This window comes from Microcaecilia unicolor, chromosome 5 (genome assembly GCF_901765095.1).
Source record: "Microcaecilia unicolor chromosome 5, aMicUni1.1, whole genome shotgun sequence".
In the NCBI taxonomy this organism is placed as follows: Eukaryota; Metazoa; Chordata; class Amphibia; order Gymnophiona; family Siphonopidae; genus Microcaecilia; species Microcaecilia unicolor.
Genome location: NC_044035.1, coordinates 136,833,016 through 136,855,702, shown reverse-complemented (window position 1 = coordinate 136,855,702; position 22,687 = coordinate 136,833,016). Strand labels below are relative to the sequence as shown.

The window sequence follows — 22,687 nt, the reverse complement described above, 5'->3', positions numbered from 1 at the left end:
TAACTGTTGGCAGTTAGGCGCATAACCCCTAGTATTCTATAACATGTCTGCATAACTCATAGCAAGAGAGAAATTGAGCAGGCAGCTTCTAGAATGGTGAATGAGGTCAGTTGCATGTGTACTGTCAATTGATGCCAATTAAAATCAAATTAAGCCAATAATTGGCTGTTAACTCCAATTAACAGCCAATTATTAAATTAAATTGCACACGCAACTGACCTTATTCTTTAAATTGGATGCCCAGTTTTTCGGGTGCCCAAGTTAATAGAATTAGGGGGTAAATTTCTAAAGAAAGGCCTCACCTTCAAATGTTTTCCCAAGGCCTCATAAGACAGCCCTAGAAAGAGGCATGGCTTCATAGAGACTAAAAGTCAAGAATTCTGAGTTGAAAACTTGACTGTGCCAATGATTCTCTAATAGTTATTATCATTTTCCTTGAGCCAAAATCTGCCTGACAATAACTGAGTAGTGCTTCTCATGATAAATACATACATGCTTTTCTACTTTGCTTTCAAGGTTTTCTCATTTGGGGGTTGGTTGATGAAGTAGGCCTAATCTAGATGTCCACACTTTTATTTTTCCAAATTCAAAAATCAGTCCTCTCCCTCTATGAACAAAAAACTAAATCCTCAATTCCACTTATTATTTGAAAAGACTATGATTTAAAATATTGTTGGAAGCCTGCGTGCTTTTGGTAGTGCTCATTCATGTTTTGTGTTGTTTTTTTTAATCAGGAGAGGTTTGTATAAACAAATCTGTTTGATTACTGAGCACTAGGCAAGGCAAATCAACACTTTATTCAATATCTTCCTCCCCAATGTACAAGAATAGATTATACAACTCAATGCATTTCTCAACTAACTGTTCAATCACTTCAGAGCTAGCTGAGGTCTGAAGGTACCTGTCCTAGAAGAGGCTGAATTACCATGCAAATGATGAAATTATTGCAGAAAGGAACAAAAAAATCAGTCTAACGCTATAAGGAATGGAGTCCCATTCAAAAAAAGGCAATGAGGACGCTTCTCAGCTTGCTAGTGCTACAATCTTAGGTTATCATCAGAAGCCTCTTGGCATTGCTGGACTTCAGATCACCAATAAAAAATAGGGATCAGTTTCATCTTTCCTGGCTTTTCATACCCATGTGAGTGTGTGTTATTTACCAACAGGCTCAGGCAGTTGATTCTGTAGTGTTACTTTCCCAACATGATATCCTTACTGGGTTTAATATGGCTGTTTGCAATGTATATTCCTGTGACTCAGCCCAGTGACACATTCTTCATTGACAGAAAGAGATTATGTATGAGTAGAGAACTATAACCTTTGCATTATGCAGAATAATTACTAAATGAAAACTGCATGTATCTTGTTTTCTTTGTAGTAATTCAAAAGTATACACAGCAAGCAAAACTAATTTCATTAATCGAATAGTCTCAATTATCAAAAATATTAATGATATTTATAATTTTGTAGTTATTTAATGTTTCCCTACAATTTATTGAGCTCTCATTAGCCTATGTTCCTAACATTATCAGAAATTACCAATATGGAATAGAGACCCAATTAGTTCAAGCAAAATCTGTATAACATATCTATGGTGTCATCGTCATTCAGATATACTGATTATAAGGTCAGTTGTGACTCTCTTATTCACATGATTCATTTCAGGAGTTCAGATGATTGCAAGGTGAGATTATTAAAGATTTAACAATAATTAACTGGAGTTTTCAATGAAATAACAGGATTTCAAAGGGATATAAACTGATTAGTGTTTTCTCGTAGAAGGGATTTGCTAGGCAGAATAGACAAGAAAAGTGTGCCATCTTTCCACACCATTCATACTTGAGGTTTCTATAATGGGCCAATGCTCTCTAGAATAGAAAAGCAAAGCAGAGGAGTGGGAAGAGAGCTCAAGAAAAGAAGCTTCTTGGCCTCATCTGCCCTGCAGTAGATCTGTAAGCTTGACAATTTTATGATAGATCTTTGGAGCTCACAGAGAGATTAGAGAATAGACCACTTTTAAGGTCTGGTAAGTTAGTTCTTACTGTTTTGTAATTTTACTTCTGGAAGAAAAATTTGTCCACATTCCTTCCTATTGAAAAAGGAAAGAGGTTGCCCATGTACTGGTCAAAGACTTCATTCTTTCCGAGTTCTTGACCCTTGTGGGAGAAAGCCTAATAGTAAGATTTTTGGAAGCCAGGAGATTGATGTTATGCTGGAGGTGATCCAGAGAATGTTGAAAATCTTGAAGTTCATATCTGTGTCATTCAACCTGAGGGACTCAGTGTCAACTTGGCAGAAACTCCTTGGAGGAGTGAATGCCCAGTTGGTGCTACTTGGGAGTAGAAAGGTTAGAGTTATCCATCCAGTACTTATCCAGAGAAGTCAGAGGAAAGTGTGCTGTCCTGCTTCAAGGAGAAGAGTGGAGAAAGTCATAGGAAGCAAGCAATGGATCCCAGGTACAAAAGAAATCCTTTGTAGTTGACAGGAGGCCCCCTAGAGAGAGTCTAAAAATCCAGAAGGTAACAGAGGGAACCCAAAGAAAATGACAAAGGGAAGTACAGATTGCTAATTGAACATAAAGACTTGAATTTTGGATGCCACTCCAAAGAAATATGCAAAATGTCAAGTTATTTTAATTGAAGAAGAAAATGTTATGATGGAACACCACTGCTGTGTGAGAAGTCATTATTGAGAAATCAGAGATTAGTGGTAACTCCCAAGGGTTTTGAATCAGTGCTTTCCCCTCCCCACCCACCATGGAAGAACCTTGGGATCTGTTGAGAAACCCCTGCTCGCTAAGGACACTGGAGGAATGCTACATTAAAATAATCATAATAATAATAATTATTATTATTATTCAGAGTATATATGACTGCTTGCAAAGTGTACTTTTGAAATACTGCAAGAAGAGATAGGGAACTATTTCTTTTAAGTGAGTATCTATGTCTTTGTTATACTGGCACGTTCTCATATACATATCTTTTCTGGCATGTGTGCAAGTAGTTGACTCAGAAGAAGGCATTAGCATAAGTAGGCGATTTACAAAATAAAACATACATAAAAACACAAACACAAAATAGTATAACATTTCTACAGAAGTCATTTGTCTAAGAAAGGTCTCATGTGAGAGCTGCTCTTGAATGGGTAAAGAGTGGCATAACTAGAAAACCTTAGAGACTTACATAGGTAGATTTTCTTTGTTATCCCATCTCTTTCCTTCAGCCATATCAAAAGTCAGGAAATTGTAAGCCTTCAGACTTCAACAGCTTCTATGCCCTGTTTTATGAAAGTCACATAGATCTTTAACTGGGTATACATAATTATAGTGCTTAAATGGGTATATATGATTACAGTGATTATAGTATATATGATTATATGGTTAAACCACAATTATGATACAAATCTAGGAGGTCTTTTAGAAAGGCATGGTAAAGTTTTTAGCATGTGCTGATTAGCACATGGTAAATGCTAGAGACACCCATAGGAATATATGGGCATCTCTAGCATTTAGTGCACACTCATTTTTAGTGTGCACTAAAAGCGCTAGCGAGCGCCTTTGTTACAAGACCACCCAGTGCATAATGCATGATTAATCTTGTTGTGCAGTCGTAAGCTTTACCAAGAAATATCTATCTATCCATGTTGAATATTGATGGATTGAATTGTATGTATACATTTATTAAAGCAGCATTACTACAAAAAAAATTTTAATACTTCAATTGGCACTTGTCAATCCAAAAAACATAATTGTCTCTGTAGTAGTAGTACTTCTGATTGTTATTAAATTTCATGTGGAGATTTTAACATTTTAAAACTTTTTTAAAGCTTTGGATATTTATAGACGTCCAACTATTATAGATCTAAGAAAATTAAGGCACTACAAGATTGACAGTCATCAGATCCTTTGGCATTGCACTGATACATGCAAGATATAAATATAGCATGAACAGCTGTAGAGTTGGATCAAGGAAAGAGATATTGAATAACAAGGAACCTGGCCATAAGGAAAGGTACATGTGTATTAATGAAAATGAATCTGAAGAAGTAAACATTTTAGCAAAATAACAAAATGTAAGGATTAGTTTTTAAAGAATTAGGCAACGAACAAACACACTGATAGGTTAGTGCTGCTCTTTTCTCTATTAAGCACTGTATACAAAGAGTACAAGTTCAGAATTAATTATTTTATAGCCACATTAATAGGCCTAGGAAACTTGAAAAATAGAAGTGAAAAGCCATTTCCTGAAGCCTGCCATCACGTTCTCCAAGGTCTGCCAGAATTGTGTGAAATATACATGCACACAGTCTGTAATTTTTGTTACGCAGCTCTGCAGGTGCTTCTGGTGCACAGTGCGTGACCTCACATGTTTGGCATCCTTCTAAGTCAAGCACCATGGATGACAACTTTGGCAAAACTAAGTCAGTAGCCTCCAAAGGTTACTCCATAAAGGTGGGGACGGAGACAAGTCAGAGGGGAACCAGTTATACCACTACTACTACCCAGAAAGTGGTTAAATCCCAGGCCCCTCTTATCTCATCCAGTAATCAAAGGTACAGTGAAGAATAACCCTTTAACCCAGACGGTTTGTAGTGTGCATTGGTTTTATGATAACATACTCTAACTTCTTCCTTGATACAAAACCCATTAGATTCTATAGGAAACGAAATAATGTCTCTAAGCAGGATGTGATTCTGTTTGAAGAAAAATAAATTATTTTAAGTGGTATTTACTGGATACTCAGACTAAAGTGAAGGCCAGTTACTGCAAAATCAAAGCACAGTTCACAATATCTGCATTTCAGATCCTTTTTTCTTTTTCTTTTTTTAATGTCAAATCCCAAATTTGAAGCAATAGAACTTCAGGCACCAATGGAAGCATTTATTTGAGTATTATGCTCCCAAATGTTAGGTGATTGCAACTCAGGAGCCACCCAGCTTGCAATCATTCCCAAGATCAACTTACATCACCTTTTTCTTTCCAGTAGAGTTATTTAAAATGAATGCCCAGGGATAAAAATTGCAAACTACAAATTGCACCCCGGGGCCATCTACAAAAATATGAGCTTTAACCGCCTTCAGGTCATGTCTACTCACCTGGTCAAATATATTTAAGTAGATTGAATTATGAATAGGAAATGCAGAGTATCTTATGAACTGACATCTCCAAACAACTGTCACCATGTCTGAAAATATCATGCAAGGGGTTTGCATTCATGTGCAGTAGCTTTTTCAGTAGCCATGGCAAAGTTCAGGTCTCTATTGTACTGGAAGAGTGGGGTTTCTATTTTTGTTGGTTGGCGTGTTTCTAACCATCATCTACATTCTTATAACTTCATTGTGTGTATGTAAATAAATGTGTGTATGTAATACTACTTATTAGTGTTTAACTTTCTTCTAATCCATTTTCTCGCTAATAAGAGCTCCACGGTGAAAATTTTCACATTTGCTGACTGATATTCAGGAGTATTAGTCATACCGTGGGGTTAGATTCTGTGGTGGTGTGGTTGATTGATTGAAATTTAATAAAAGAATCAAACAAGCTATTAATGACAGCACATAGCTTAAAGGTAATGAAATAAGTTGAATGATCCTGTCATGCCTGCTTTGACATGTAAAATCCATTTTATCCTCAGGATTCTTCTAAATTCATTGCTAATTAGTAGGATTAAATACAGGTCAAAACAATGGATAGAGGCATACAAAAAGAAGTGTGGAATCAAAGGGATTTTCATAGCATATAATAGGACTTTTGATAGGACAGTACCTGTTGCTGTAAAACAACCTAACCCACAATGATCACCCACCAGTATGGTAGCCATCTTCCCCATTATGAACTACAAAGTGCAGAGGACCATGTGAATTTGTAGCACATGTACTTCTCAATTTTACTTATGCTAGAATAAATTCTCTGCTCACTAGACATGGGTATCATACAAGGAACCAAAGAGCAAGGCTGGAAATACCCCTATGGAGATCCAAGAGAAGCCAGGAGAAGTAGGAGATGACACAACAACTTCCACACAGGGAGTAGTATACTGAGAAGACTCTTATTGTGGCACCAAAAGAAATACTGACACAGGGCCATGTTTCGATGGTACAAAACTGCCTGCCTCGGGGGTCACAGAACAAATTTGAAACACCAAACGTGTAGATCTGGTGCCTCTTAAAAACCACAGGTTATTCTGGACAAACAGGAAAAAGAGTTGCACAGTTGTGAAGCAATAGTTCAAAACATCCACCTCAAATATCGGGTCTTTTTTTTTTTGGTGCCACAATACACAATAGAGAGTCTTCTCATTATACTACTCCCTGTGTGGAAATCATTGTGTCATCCCCTACTTCTCCTGGCTTCTCTGGGCTATCATACAACCCATGGGATTCCCCCAGGTTCCTCCAGTGGGGGGAAATTGCTTCAGAGCCCTTAGGATAACTGAGACACTTCTATGATCTTGTAATAGTGATAACTCCACACCAGCTATTGTGTTCCAGAATGCATGGACATTACTGATATTTAACTTGCTGTATCATAGTCATAACAAAAATATTTCTTCTGGTGGTATTCATAAAGTAAATTAAAACAATCAATTCAAAACTTTAAAAACATCTAGAGGCATCCCTTACTAATAAGAACAACTTCAGACTATTCCAGAGGTCCCTTTTTTTCACTTTGGAATTACTCCTTAATATCCAATAGTCCCCTCATCTGCAGATAGAAACTCTTTCTCTCTTGTTTCTAGTTGGAAACTCTTTCTCCACTGCAACACTGAAGGAAGCACCCTGGGTGAGAGGGTTGAAGTCTTCCTTCTTTGCTCTTTACAACACCAAAACAGAGATAAAGTCTTGTTTGAAAATCTTACCTGGTTCCCTAGAACTCTCAAAGATAATCTCTGGGCATCAAGACTCAGTGAGTGTTCCCTCCTCGCTGGATAGACAATTTATCATCCAGAACAGAACAGGGAGGAACACAGAACTTCCATTGTATGTGCTCTCTCTCCCCCTTCCTCAAGAGTGTTCCAAGAAAGTCCTATTTTAAAACCTCAAATTCCACTGTACCAGCCATTGAATTATGTCCAGACACTCTACACTCCGACTCCTCTCAGCTCATATGTGCTCCATTGAAGTTTGTAGTGATATAGTAACTTACTACGGAACCTTTGGGTACCCCTAGATTTTTGTTTTACATTTCTAAACTTATTGTGTGGTAGTTTGATGTTTGTAAATGTATTACATAATTGATTTATTGCTAAAAACATGATTACAGATCCCAAAATGCTTTGTGTTTGTGAAAGTTTAAAACACAAGATCACATTAAAATGCTTTGTGTATATATGCCATCATCTGCTCACTCTACAGGAGATGGTGTGTGATTTGCTAAATCCATTAACAACATTCAGGGATTGAGCTGCTCTTTGGCTCAGCGCCTCTAAGTGAATCGATATGCAAGCATTAGACAAGAAAAGGTGAAGGCATTAAGGGCAATTCTATCAACTGGCACCAAAAGATAGGTACCAATTGTACACATAAGTTACTGAATAATAGCATTTATGTACATGATTGGTACCGTTACGCATGGAAGTGCTAGGTGCTATTCTATAACATGTGTGCCAGCATTGTTGAGTGCAGTGGTTGCCAAACCTGGCCATGGAGGCACCCCAGCCAATCAGGTTTTCAGGATATCCACAATGAATATTCATGAGAGAGATTTGCATGCACTGTCTCCACTGCATGCAAACCTTTCTCATGAATATTCATTTGGGAACCACTGGTCTAGTGCTTAATTGCAAGAAGGGTATAAACTTGGGTGGAAGATGGGCAGATCATGGGCATGTCGCTGGAATAAGAGACAAAACAAAAAGCACCAAGGGTCTTCAAAAAAAGGGGGATAAAGTCTTTAATTGTAAATGTTGATGATGCAATACTTAAATGGACCCAACACGGTCCATGTTTCGGCGCCCAGCGCCTGTGTCAGGAGTCGCAAGAAATAGCTGACAACATGCGGCAGTATTCTGAAAACAATACAATGTTTAGAAGCAATATACTGCAATGTCGTGTGATCCCCTTAACACAAAATTGATCGATATTCTGATTAAACACACGCAGTCCCTGATTGAGTCTGGGTCTGAAGGACTGCGTGTGTTTAATCAGAATATCGATCAATTTTGTGTTAAGGGGACCACACAACATTGCAGTATATTGCTTCTAAACATTGTATTGTTTTCACAATACTGCCTCATGTTGTCAGCTATTTCTTGTGACCCCTGACGCAGGCGCTAGGCGCCGAAACACGGACCGTGACAGATCCATTTAAGTATTGCATCATCAACATTTACAATTAAAGACTTTATCCCCCCTTTTTTTGAAGGCCCTTGGTGCTTTTTGTTTTGTCTCTTGGCTTTTTTTGTGCTTCGCTCCCTCTCTCTGTTATACCATGTCTCTGGAATACCCATAATTTATAAAATACTAAAGTTATGCACACTTCAGGCAAATTTAGATACCAACAGTTACAACTACCACTGATGTGGTGTAACTGTTGGCACTTAACTTTATGCGTACCAGTGCTGACTTACACTAGTATTCTATAATGGTATGTTGGCGCGAAGAAGCCATTATAAAATTGATGCTAAATGTATGGCATTGGAGCACCTAAATCTTAGCACAACTTTTACTAAAGCTTAGTGCGCACTAATGGACATTAGTGTGTGCAACATGGCCCTTAGGTATAAAATAGGACATGCACCATTCAGGGCCCTTTTGCTAAGTGGTGGTATGCCTAATGCAGGCTTACCACTCACCAATCCGGAACGACCACCAAGTTACTGCAAGAGCCCTGCGGTAGTTCCCACCCCCAATGCGTGCCATTTCCAACACTATGAAAATATTTTTTATCTTTGTAGCACCGGTGCTTACCCGACAGTAACTGGGCAGCACCGGGTTAGCACAGGAGCCCTTACTAGCATCTCAGTGGGTGGCAGTAAGTGCTCCCTCCTGAAATGGCTGCACAGTAAGTGGTTCACTTACGCGCAGCCATTTCTTTTGGGGGAAAAAAATACAGCCTTTTACCTACTGCAGTGAAAGGGGACTTCAGCGCGCATCAAAAACAAGCGCTGACGCTAACACAGGCCCCCTTTTTCCGTAGCTTAGTAAAAGGGCCCCTGAGTTATTACAGGGCTCTATCTAAAGCTGTCATCTTGTCACTCTCAGTTTAATCATGATCAATTAGCTTCCAATATAATGACTGCAAATCATTTTCAGGCTGGTTCATTCTTGATCAATAGAGTCAAGCCAGACATTTTGGACTCCACTCAAATTTTACTCCTACTACTGCTGATCATTTCTGTAGCGCTACAGGTTTATGCAGTGTCATTTGCCGTATCTCAAAAACGATATATTGGAATTAGAAAAGGTTCAAAGAAGAGTGACCAGAATGATAAAGGCGATGGAACTCTTCTGATATGAGAAAAGGCTAAAGAGGTTAGGGCTCTTCAGCTTGGCAAAGAGATGGCTTAGGGGTGATGTGATTGAGGTCTGCAAAATCCTGAGTGGTACAAAGACTAGGGGACACTCAATGAAGTTACATGGAAATACAAATAGCAGGAAATATTTTTTCACTCAACAAATAGTTAAGCTCTGGAACTCATTGCCAGAGGATGTGGTAACATCGGTTTGGACAAGTTCCTGGAGGAAAAGTTCATAATCTTTAATTTGAGATAGACATTATTTATTTATTTCCTACATTTCTATCCCGCCTTTATCCAAGGCAGGTAACAATGGTCACATACATAGACTTAGATCGGTAGCAGTTGCAATCATATGATGAAGAAACATGGTCAGTAAACTGGTTATAGCTGAAACGAAGAGAGAAATGAAAAAGAGGAAAAAAATTGAAAAGAGTCGTACAGATAAGTCCTCATGTGGCTGAAAAAGCCTTTACAAACAGATTCATTTTTCAGCAACCACTTGAATTGTTGAGTATCTTCACATAATCTCAGGTATCCAGGTAGAGTGTTCCACAAGGATGGGGCAGCGATAGAGAAGGCCCGTAGTTTTGTCTCTAGACATGAAGGAAGTCACTGCTTGCCCTGGAATTGGTAACATAGAATGTTCCTACTATTTGGATTTCTGTCAGGTACTTGTGACCTGGATTTGCCACTGTTGGAAACAGAACACTGGGTTAGATGAACTATTGGTCTGGCCCAGTGTGGCTACTCAGTATGTACACATTATATGCAAGTACCAAGTGGGCTCACAATTTAAGTTTTGTACCCAGGGCAACGGAGGGTTAAGGGCCCCTTTTACTAAGCAGTAGTAAGCCCAATGTGGGCTTACTGCTGGCTAAATAGGAAGTACCGCTGAGCTACCACAGCAGCCTGGCAGTACTTCCCACCCCTTGTGTGCCATTATATCCGGTGCTACACAAATATATTTATCTTTGTAGCACCAGAGTGTACCCAGCAGTAATCAGGCAGTGCCGTGCACTGCCCGGTTAGCGCGGGAGCCCTTACTGCCACCTCAGTGGGTGGTGGTAAGGGCTCCCCCCTGAAATGACTGTGTGGCAAGTGTTTTACTTGCCACACAGCCATTTCCTGCAGGAAAGAAAGACTTCCCTTTTATCTGCTGTGGTAAAAGGGGGCCTCGGCATGTGAAAAACATGCACTGATGCCAGCGCAGGCCCCCTTTTGCCGCAGCTTGGTAAAAGGAGCCCTAAGTGACTTATTCAAGGTCACAAGGAGCTGCAGTGGGACTTGAATCCTGGCTCAAGGCCCACTGCACTAACCATTAGGCTACTCCTCCACTCCAGTTTTCTCAGGGCTATCTCTGATGCAGAACCTCACATTGTTATTTTTTCTTGGTTAAATAATAACAAATGCAATTTATGCCTCAGCATATGTATAATTACTGTTGTTTTTCAAAACTTTGTGTGGGAGAAATGCTTTCTACTCCGATGTTATGATGTTGAACTTAAATAACAAAGCTTCAGTTATATTATCGTGATTCTCCAATTTCAAAATAATGTATTTTCTTTGTGATGTGGTAGACCCATTTTGTTTGAATATGCTTCAGTAATCACACTGAAAAAGCATTATTTCATTATTTATAATTTCACTTAATACCCTACATGCTGTTATTTCAGTGGGATCATATGAAAATAAGATAAAGAAAACAGCTTTCTCTATATTTACTACATTGTAAATTGTCCGCTTAAAAATTTGAAAGCTTGTTTCAACATGATTTTCTAGATACTTCATATTGTTATTGCCCATTTCAATGCATATCTATTTGTCTACCCATACGTTGTTGGTACAGAAAAGGCAGGTCCTCCCTGCCTTCACTTCTGACATGCCCTCCGGTGCCCTGCCTCTTGCATGGAGGAGAGGGTGGGATGCCATAGGGCCTGTCAGAGTTTGAATACAGCAGGCCCTGCACTGAATTATTACCTTGAGTTCTCTGCCACAACTACTGGGATAAACATGGAAAGTCAAGGGCAAACCTGAACGTAAGGAGGGGGGAGACCAAGGGGAGGATCTGGAGAGCATCAGTTGGAGGGAGTGGATGGGAGATTATCTCTGTACTAATAGGCATTTAAAATGTAAAACCAGCACTGAGTTGAAGCTACCACAGATAGGTTAAAAGTCCTTCATTCTGGCAACATACCTATGTAGAAGCATCCATTTAACCTAAATACATCCATATTTTTAAGTCACTTTGGCAGCTTCAGACCCAAATATATTTACTGAGGCCTCAAATACCAGAAGTAAGTCCAAACTGTATCACTGCTGCAGCTCTGCAATTTCCATTATTTTCTATGGGATCAATGTTATTATTTTAAAAGCAAATCTTTTACATTTGGGAAAATATTCCAAATAAAACATGAACAAGATCGCTCTTCTTTTACTCTACCACTTTACAGCACCAACCTTCCCCTATTTGCAAAAACTGTCTAAACTTTTCCAGAAAAAACAACTTGTAAAACCATTGCTACTTTTCCCACCGGGGATCATAACTCTCTTAGAAAAAAAAATCACTTCGGTCTATCTCTACATTTACTTTCAACCACACTCCACCTGCATCTTACCCTAATTTAGACCACTTTGTCCTTGTATTCCCAAACGTATACAATATTTTCTTTTCATTCTCCTTCTTTCGCTCCTCACAGGCATTCAAACCCATGTAATGATTAGAGCAGCGAGACCCAAGGAAGCCAGGTTCAAATCCCAGTGCAACTCCTTGTGATTGTTGCAAATCACTTAGGGGCCCTTTTTTAACTAAAGGGTTGCGCCATGGCAACCTGGAACTACCATCGGCCAAATGCAAGTGCCGCCAGTACTTCCACTCCCAGCACATGCCATTACTGCTGGGTTAGCGCAGGAGCCCTTACTGCCACCTCAATGAGTGGCTGTAAGTGCTCCCCCCTGAAATGGCCATGCGGCAAGTGCGAACTTACGACACGGCCATTTCATTTTTTGGCCTTTTTGCCCACTGTGGTAAAAGGGGGCCCTGGCACACAGCAAAAATGGCCGCTGCCGCTAGCACAGGGCCCCTTTTACCTCAGCTTAGTAAAAGAGTCCCTTACAGAGCTATTTCCATCCTGACTTTTTGACACCAAAAAACGTTCTAACGGATGCAAGAAACGGCAGAAACTCGCATAAACACATGCGCCCATTTATAGAGTAATGCCACTTAGTAAAAAGGCCCCTAAGTTTCTTGCATGGATCTACAAGAGGGCATAGCCATGGACAGGTCATGGGCGTCCCCTTAAAATATGCACAGTTACAGAATTTGTGGGCTTCGCACCCAACTTGCATGCCAGGATTTGTACCTGGTTTCAGTTGGTGTAACTCCTTGTGCCCAAAGTTGAGTGTGGATAGGGTACTCACTTTCCCTTAGAGAATTGCCCAAGGAAAAAGTAGCCATGGAATTTTTTATCTGCTTTTTCTGCAGAAATGTTTTTTTCCCAAAAAAATGTCCATAGTTTTGAAAACGAAAAACTGTATACTGTCACGGTCATCATCGCCGACGTCCATGCCTTGCTCATCCGTGCTGTGTTCCTCCTTCTTACCTACTAAAATTACCTGCAGTTCCAGTCAGTGACCTGTGGGGTCACTGTAGAGTGGTGGAGGCCAAGCTGGCGATGTCATCAGCATTGAGCACTTCTTAAGCTGGCTTCTGAGAGTGCTCGGTGTTCTGGCAATTATCCTAGTTCTAACTTCTGTTTCTTTGCGGGGCCGTGGCTTGAAGCTTGGCCTACAGCTTTCTCCTTATGCTGTATTCCAGTGGAAATCTGCTTCCAAGCTAGGGAGTTCCGAGGAGTAAAGATTGGCCTACAGCTTTCACCTTATTCTGTGTTCCAGTGGAAGTCTGCCTCCAGGCCAGGGAGTCCTGAGGAGTAATGCTTTGCCTACAGTTTTCACCTTTCCTTGGGTCCAGTGAAGCCTGCTGCCAAGCCTGAGTCCAGAGCCTCCTGTGCCTCAGTTGAGATTCCAGTCACCCACCGTGAGTCCTTAGTCGCTGTATGCAGCAAGTGGCTTTGTGCTGTGTTTGGGACTGTGTGGGTTGGATGACAGGGAGTGCTGCAGGTGCAGTGGCTGAGGCCATGTCTCAAGGTATCTCTGGATGAGGAAGTGGTGCTTGGAGTGCGGAGGGGTCTGCATGGGCTGATACTGGCCCTTGGGTGCCGTGCAGGGCCATTGAGTCTTCTGCCTTGGGAGCATTGGCTCAGGTTTGGCTTCATTACCTTGCTTGCCTTGGGAGCGTCGGCTCAGGTTTGGCTTCTTTACCTTGCTTGCCTTGGGAGAGTCGACTTGGGCTCTGTTGCTTTATCTTGCTTGGTTTGTGAGCATCTGGCTCAGGTGCCTCAGTGACTGTTACTTTTCTTAGGTGACATCCCTAGTCTGCTGTGAGTGGAGTGACCTGCTGTTGCCTCCACCTGTGGTGCAGTTCCTCAAGAGACTCTTTCTTTTCTCTTTGTTTTGCTTCTGCTCCACTCTGGTTTTGAAGGAGCTTGCCGCGGTTGTTCAGCCGCTCTTCTGAGTATACTGACAGAATTAACCATTTTCTTAACCACTAGCGGTGTTACCTCTGTTAGCCAAGTATTGCCTGTTTGTCTTTGTCCCACTAGGGCGGGCCCTTTGCCTAGTCTATTGTGTTCTACTGTATGCCATATGTTTGCATTGTTTTGCTAATATTCAGATGCGCAGCTAGGCTGCTTATGTTTGATTTCCCTATACAGCTTGGCTGTTCTACTTTAACTTATTCTATGTGTTATGTTTGCCTTGCTTCAGCTAGGTTAGACTGTATAGCTAGGCTGCCTGTTTTCCTTTCAGTGCCATTTGGCTACCCTTTTAGCCCTGTGTTTTTTTGCTGCTAATAAAGCTGCCTCAGTTCATCTCCACTTGTGTTCCAGTTCTTGGGAGTACTCTTAGGTCTGAGGGGACTCGGTCTACCCAGAGGTGGTTGGGTGATTCTCATGTGGCCACCTCTGGGCCAAGAGCTCACAAACATCACAAATACACACTGGTAACCTCTCTTGATCTAACCCCCACCCCTGAGGGCCCCAGCTTTCCCATAAGTAAAAGTTTGCCTGTATTTGTTCCAGTGTCCAATTATAGCCTACACAACCTTTAAACCCATGAATATGTCATTCTATGAACAGTTATTAATTATACTGTGCTGGTTATTTAAGAAGCTCTGTTCTTGTTTTGGAAGTCTGAAAACTGGCATTTAGATATCCATATCCAAATTTTACAAAAGCTGGATATGGAGATTTAACACTGCAGTGCATCCATATGGCAAGTGGGCATGGTCTGCTGTGTTTTGGGTGGGACTAGGGAGGGCCCAAAATATGGACATCCAACTCCGATCATAGAAGAGGAAGGAACATCTAGGTCTAAAAAGTTAGACGTTGCTATTTAGACCTGGTACTTGTCATGTCCAGGTTGCAGAAAGGTGCACTGATTGAATGTGAAACTGGCAAGGGACACTAGATACTATGACAGTTTTAGGCATTATGGACATTACTAACAGAGCAGTGTGCAGGTCTGAGGAGTGGACTAGGAATAAGGTTTAAACCCCACTTCAGTTTTTTGTTTTTTTTAATTAAGCCCTCCAGAGACAGAAAAATACCTGCTGTACCCGAATATATAAGACACCTGCAAGCCTGAAAGCTATTAAAGTGCTATACATTCAGGTACAATAGGTATTTTTCTGTTCCTGAAGGGTTCACAATTAAAAAAAAAAATCATAAACCACTGAAGTAGGATATGAACTTGTGTTCCCTGAGTCTCAGCCCACTGCTCTAACCATTAGGCCACCCCTCTGCTTTATATGGATGTCTGAGTGGTCATTTTACAAGATGGGCTTTCCTATACTGCCACACAGATATCCATGTCCCTTCTTTTCCCCATTCATAATTTGGAAGTTTCAGTATGTAAAATGGAGGTTCACGGGCGTTTCCAGTATATGGTTGTGCATCTCGCATTTATTTTAGAACAGGGTGTATCCTGTTCAAAAATATATGCGAGATGGATGTCCATTTGTAGCATCCTATTTTGAGTTAAGATGTCCTTTTTAAAAAAAAAATTTAATTTTGTTCATACCTTTTTCAGTAGGGGCTCAAGGTGAGTTATGTTCAGGTTCACTGGGTATTTTTATGTGTCTGGAGTGCTCACAATCTAATTTTGTATCTGAGGTAATGGAAAGTTAAGTGACTTGCCCAAGATCACAAGGAGCAGCAGTGGGATTTGAACCGGCCACCTCTTGATGTCAAAACTAGTGTGTTAACCACTAGGCTACTCCTCCACTCTATGCCTAGCATTAGCTTCCACAGATTTGTTATGGCTGGTTATTCGGTGCAGGGCTGTACCCAGCTACTGGCACTGGATATCTGGGTATAAAGCAACACCGGCACATATCTATGTACAAGCGATATTCAGACTGGCACCTAGATATCTACCTGTGTAAAGTTAGGACTTTATCCAAATAGCTACCTGGTTGGCAGACTGAATATCACCACTACTACTACAAATCATTTCTACAGTGCTACCAGTCGTACGCAGCGCTTCACAATTGAATATGAAGAAAAGACAATCCCTGCTCACCACTAAGGAGGTAACTCCCAGCTCTGCTTTACTTCCACACCACCAATATCCAGTATGAGCCAGTGCAGTCAATGGTAATTTTCAGTGCCTGAAAATTAGTGGTTCCTACCCAGATGAGTGCTACTGAATTTTGACCCCTTTTTCTCCATTGTGAGTCCAGTTTTTAAAACCACATTTTAATATTGAATTAATGATATTTCTTACTTTATATAACCTATCTTCTTCTACAGTAAATAGTGTTATGCCACTGCTGCTGTATTGCCAAACCATGGTCATACTGCATGTTAATAAATAAGTATACATATTTATGCTGCCAATTGATTTATTTTATTTAACTTTAATTAGTACCCCTGTTGAGCATGCTCCAGTGTCTACCAGCTCTGCCTCTGCTTCTATGTCGCCTGCTTCAGCCAATCAGTTTATTGCTACTGCTCAGCACAAAGCCAATCAGACAACGCCACCTCCAGCTGCAACTGCATCAGCGTCCACTTCCTTTTCACCCTCTTTCCAAAGGTAATGCTTATTGGCTAATTTCTGTGTATACCTCCTGATCTAAAGTGGAAATGCTACGTGAGATTTAATGAAGTATCTAAATTTCAGGTAAAATAAAAATCATCTTTCTGCTTCTGAATTCCATCCTGCTTTTATCTCTTTAAGGTTTTCTGGCTCCTAATTTCTACTGTCTTATTGCCAAATCTGTCTATTCCCCCACTGTTTATCTTTGTATTGTATTTATCCCAAGTTATTACTGCTCCCTCTTTATGGGGCCTAAAGTGCATTAAGGAATTACAGCTACTACGTGGTATTTGCCAGAATGGAGGGGTGTGTATTTGTTAGGTCTTTGGGGTCACAATGCTCAGAAGCAAACGTGGGTGCTAGAGGCCATTAGCACCGGACTAGCATGCATGTTTGCCGGTACATCATGCTTAAAGGTTCCCACCTCAGAGAATAGTGAGCACTGAGGGATAGCGCATCAAGCATGCAAATGCATGCTGATGAACTAATTCCTATTCCTCCCCAGGGCTCAGCGGGCTGCATGCCAAACAAGGGCACTCCTCCCACAGCAAACCCTACACCAGCTTAGAGCTGGCATTAGGGTTGTACCAAGCCATTGGAGAGGAATGGGGAGACCGGGAAGGGTCGGGAACCCCTACTCCTACCTCCCTCAAAGACGTGAAGAACTGGTGATCCAGTGGACCCCAGACACCACTCCCAAAAAAATAAAACCCTGGTAGTCCAGTGGTAATCCCCCAAACCCCTCCTACTTGAAGAAGGGGGGACTAGGACTCCTTCCTTCCTCCTGCTGAGCACATCCTCGAAATGGTGGTGCTTTGCCCTGCCCGGTGCATCCTGGGATGCACTGGGTAGGGCCTAACTACCATATAAGGAAGTTTCTCCCTTCTATAGTAGTTAGGCCTCCTACTTTGAAGGAGGAGGGACTAGGATTGATTTAATATGCACCAAGAGGACAATTCTATAAGTAGGTGCTGTGAAAACATAGAAAAGGAGAAAAAATTCCTCACGGGTATGAAACCCACACGGTATGCAAAGAAGTGAGTTAAAAACCAAGGAAACTAGTTCTTAGTGGTCCATTGCATTTGTTCCAAGTGGCCTGGTGGTTAGGGTGGTGGACTTTGGTCCTGGGGAACTGAGGAACTGAGTTTGATTCCCACTTCAGGCACAGGCAGCTCCTTGTGACTCTGGGCAAGTCACTTAACCCTCCATTGCCCCATGTAAGCCACATTGAGCCTGCCGTGAGTGGGAAAGCGTGGGGTACAAATGTAACAAAAAACAAAAAAAAACATAAAATGGTGCAACCAGAGATGACCCAACACAGACCATGTTTCAACACTACTCCCTGCATCAGAAGTCCAGTCCTCTATCAAAAAACTCGATGAGCACTTTTAGCACCTCTCTCAATGCTATACTGGGCAATATAGTATCCAATATAGAGTGCTTAGCATAATCTGGCATCAACACACTTAACGTATGTGCATCTGCTTTTACACCAGTTGTAGACCTGGGGTAACTGTGGTCATGTAAATGAGGCAAGGGAATGCATAACTGATAGTATTCTGAAAATTGGTACGAGCTCTGCCCATTGCTTATCCATAGTTCACCCATGTGTATACCCCTCCTCCCTCCTTGCATTTACATGCTGTGCTTCTTATGCACGGTATCCAGCGAGTAACCACCTGGACAGTTCCTACTGGACAAGTTCCCACCCATCAATGGAAATCTTCAGGGGTTTACTTTGATAGCATCTTACAGGGTGAATTCTTTTTTTGTCTACTTACATCTTAAGTGGTGCCTGCACATTGTTACCGGTGTTGTTTGTGGGGGTCCTTGCAGGCTGTGCTGCCTGTGATAGTGCCTGCATGTTTTTGTGCCGCGGAAGTTTGTTTTCAAGCGCTGTTGCTTCTAACCCTCAGAAAGTGCTGGCATCAAAGAATAGGGTCATATGTGACACCGTGATAGAATCTGGGCTTATCCCTCCTGGGCCTTCTTAGAATGTTTCTAGCAAGGCTTGTCGATCTGTGCATACTTCAGCCTGGGCTCTCTGGTTTTCTTCCTGCAGCTTCTGCATTGCTTGGACATTCTGGTGAGTTATGTGGGGATGGGGTTACATTGGGGCGGAGCTGCGCTCTTTGGGAAAACAAGGTGATATAGAAAAGGTGTTGGAGTTTGTGCCAGTAAATATTTAAGGAAACTTGGAGAACAAAAAAGTTCTGCACCAACTGCAGGGGGGGAAGGGTTTGGAGAGAAAGAAAAGAGAGTGATAGTTCTGGGGATAGAGTGGAGGGAAGGTTATTATCTCTCTATATAAAAGGCAACCCCAACGTTCTGAAGCCTCCACGGAAGTTGAGGCGCCCGAGATATCCGGTGTGCACTGGAGTGTCTGCACCGCCCTCGCGTCAAAACGTCATGACGTTGAGGGCGGAGCTATGACACTCGACAAGGGCCGAAACGGAAACGCCGCAGCGAACAAGGCAAGTAGCTCCGAGGGACGGAGGGAGGGGGCCCCTTGCTAGCGCCCGTTTCCTTGCGCTCAGAAACAGGCATTTTTTCCTAGTGTATTTATATTTCTGTTGTTTGATTACTGTTTAAATGTTTGTTCAGTAGTTAAGTCACTTTTTTTCTTGGTTTTACACAGTGTAAAGGTATATTTGGCATTATAAATGTTATGGGGGAGGGAGGAACTGTCCTTACTGGAGGGGTGGGAATTGACCTAGGTGGGAATTATCCAGAGGGCAATTGGTGGGTGGGAACTGTCCAGTGGAAATTATCCAGGTGGGAACTCACCTAGAACCTTATACACACCCTTACAGAATAGCGCTTAGGTGTGCTATGAACACTTATCTGTGAAGTTGCTGCTATTCTGTCATTTTACGCGTGCAGGTGGCACGTAAAGGTAGGCCTCCTTTTATAGACTTGTCTTGGGTACTATGGAGCCCTTTTACTAAGCTGCACTAGCGTGTGCCTATTGCAGGGTAAAAAGCACTGTCATGGAACACGCTGAGGCATTCCACGGTAGTTTTCCCATCAGCACACGCTAATCCTGCGCTAAAAATAATTTTTATTTTTTCACATGGGAGGCGTGCCTATAGGTGGAGAGTAGGCATGCCTTGCACTAATTGGGTAGCACGGATACATTACCATATGCTGCCCGATTAGCGTGGGGTCAGTGCGGGAGCCGTTAGCACCTTCTAAATAGGTGGTAGTAAGGGTTCCCATGGTAATGGCCACGCGCTAATTGGGAAATTAGTGTATGGCCATTAATGGAAAAGATTGAAAAGCAGCCATTCTACCATCCTTCTAAAACTGTCCGCAGCATGTGGAAAACCCACACGCTAAAAGTAGCACCTGCCACTTTTTAGCGTGTCTTAGTAAAAGGACCCCTATTTGTTAATTCACATACAGCCTGCATTAAAAATGCCCTATTGAACGTGTGAAACTAACTGAAAGCACCTGAAAATCAGGAAAGATTCTTGAAAAAGTGAAAACTAACTTCCCTTCCAAAATGCAATACAGTTAGCTACGTCTGTGCAAATCTCTATCAAATTTACTGTGCCACGTTATCTGTTACATTAACAGTTAGGACTAGCTCCTACAGTCGGCAGCAAACCCAGAAATTCAGTGCCGGGCTGTATTTGGCGACCGGCATTGAATTTCCGGTGGGGGGGGGGGGGGGTTGGCCTCTATGAACATAGCTGGTTAAGCTGATATTCATCGGTTGACTGGCTAAGTTATAGAAGGCAAAGATAGACCTGTTATTTATGAAGGTTTATCTGGCTGCTAAACTCAGCCGGTCAGCTGCTGAATATTGGTGCTAACCAGCTGTGTTGTGCGGCATAGCCGGTGACCGTGCTAGCTGTTAAGCACTAATATTCAGCCAGGACAGCTGCCTATCTCACACTGAATATTTGCGTTTAGCTGGTTTAAGGCTATTTAACCGGCCAGGAGCCATTCCTGGCCAGTTAAATAGCACCGACTAGCAGGCGGAGAATATTTACTAACTAGCCATTGAGCTAGAATAGGTGCTCATGCCTAAAGTGGACTTATACATTATTGTTCTATAATGGAAGTTATGCATATAACTGCCATTATAGAATTTGCTCTTAGTGCACATCATCATAGCGTCTAACTTTAGGCAACCCTTTACCCCCACCCCCAGTGATGGTAATTCTGTAAGGGGGCACCAAGGCAGTGAAGATACAGGTGCCTATGTTCTCTCGGTTTCTTAAATGTAAAATAGATGCCTATGTACCTTTGTAAAATAGCCAAAGTCTCCCACTGAAAGTGACATCTGCCGCAAGGCAGGTGTAATGTGTGTGTGTGTGTAGGTAGAAATTGGCGCATATGCACATATGTTATAAATACATGCATAAGTGCCCCTCTTGCCCTTCCTTCATTTTCCACCCCAGGAATGCCTACATGTGTCACACAAAAGGAGGGGTTATGTTTTCTGAGCACCTTTTATTGTGTGCACATACCCCCCCCCCCCCCCCCCACCCCCCTGGGTAACAGTTTTATAAGCACCAGATCAAGAGTTTAACACACAAAAATCTCTTTTAATATTACCCACAGAGTTCTTAACACTGGTGTTCCTGCCTATCTCTTTTCTTTGATTTCCACTTATTGGCCTCTTGTGCTCCTCATTCAACCTAAGAAAATTGTCTCTCTATACCCTGTACAGTGTTCTCATCTTCCATACGCTCTTCACCCTGCCATTTTATTTACTGCCTCTTTTCTATGGAACTCTCTTCCACCATACCTTCGCTCGGATTGTTCTTTTCCCAAGTTTAAAGCAGCACCAAAACTCAGTTATTTGTTCTGGCATTTCCAGATTTCACTAGGCCGGGAGACCAGTAGCCTTGTCTACTATTTTTTTTTTAATTTTTTCTCTTTCACTCTACTTTAAATATTGGAGTTCCTTTCCTTTCTGATTTTAGATTGTACGCCACTTTGATTTAATGACTGAAAAGCATTTTAGAAAGAATCTAATAAATTAAACTAAACTCAGAGAGGCCTCTATTCTACAAGAATTTTTGAACCATGTAAATTGCTAAGCATTTGTAGATATTAAGTCTGTAGCGCTTTATTTCCTTATACAAAAGTGCTGTTCATGCCAATTTGCAGGGCATTCAGCTGTGTCCTGTGGCGATTTGATGCTGTGAAAATAGTTTACATGTCTCTGTTTTTTGCAGGATAGAAGCCAGTGTTTCATATAATAAACGTAGATAAGTTAAAAAGCGCCTTGTTCAGCCTGTTGTAACATATAAATGATTCAACTTTATTTTGTCTTTCTAAATACCCCAGAATCTTCCATGAACCTGAAATTGACTAGAAGAGAAAAGTCTTCTACTGACCAGTTAACACATTGCAGTAGGCTTCAAAAAATCAAAAATATGTTTTGCTTTAACACAAACTATTAGTTTACGGTGGTACAGGAACATTTACAGAACACCCTGGGAATGGAAATTATGTCTTGCTCCCAGGATAAGGAATTAGATTAAAAATAACAGCAACTTTATTTAAATAGCATCCATCTCCTTATGGAGTTCTTTAACAATAAACAGCTTAGTGTGAGAGATTTCATGAAGACGTATCTTTAGATCCATGAAGTTCAGATTTGAAAGTGCATTCCTTCAAAGAGCCCCCATTTGTTGGCTGTTTGTTGTTTGAGAGATGGTGAAATCTTTTTTGAAGTGTATAATATTTACACTAGAATTGTAGTACATTTTACAGCAATAACCAGTTGTCTTATTATCTTACATCAGTTGAACTAAACAGCGCTAGAATTCATTCATCATCTTTTCTTTATAAACCGTCCACCCACCCTGATATTCAGCACTATTTAACCAGTCAGAAATGATCACTGACCGGTTAAATAGTGTTTTTGCGACTAACTGCAGATATTCAGCGCCTAACTGGATACGTTTAGGGCTAGATTCTATAAATAGGGCCTAAAAAATTGGCACTAAAAATACCCGCTTAAACAGTATTCTATAAGCCGCATCTAAAATTAGGTGTGGCTTAGAATAAACACTTAAGTGAAGAGGTTGTGCGCAAATATAGGTGCAACCATTTGC

General features: G+C 41.3%; 1 protein-coding gene across 3 annotated transcripts in view; it reads left to right on the top strand.

The window, feature by feature from the left end:
* The first annotated feature begins 2,374 nt into the window (after window positions 1-2,374).
* Window positions 2,375-22,687, top strand: part of LOC115470316 (LIM domain-binding protein 3-like) — a 132,618-nt gene continuing 112,305 nt past the window's right edge. For 2 of the 3 annotated variants that reach the window (XM_030203358.1, XM_030203357.1), the window contains exons 1-2: window positions 13,200-13,491; window positions 16,440-16,607. In XM_030203358.1, the coding sequence (XP_030059218.1) occupies window positions 16,489-16,607 (119 nt within the window). In that variant the 5' untranslated portion in view covers window positions 13,200-13,491; window positions 16,440-16,488. Of the gene's footprint in view, window positions 2,457-13,199; window positions 13,492-16,439; window positions 16,608-22,687 lie in introns of those variants that run through there. The other variant, XM_030203359.1, reaches the window with a different exon arrangement.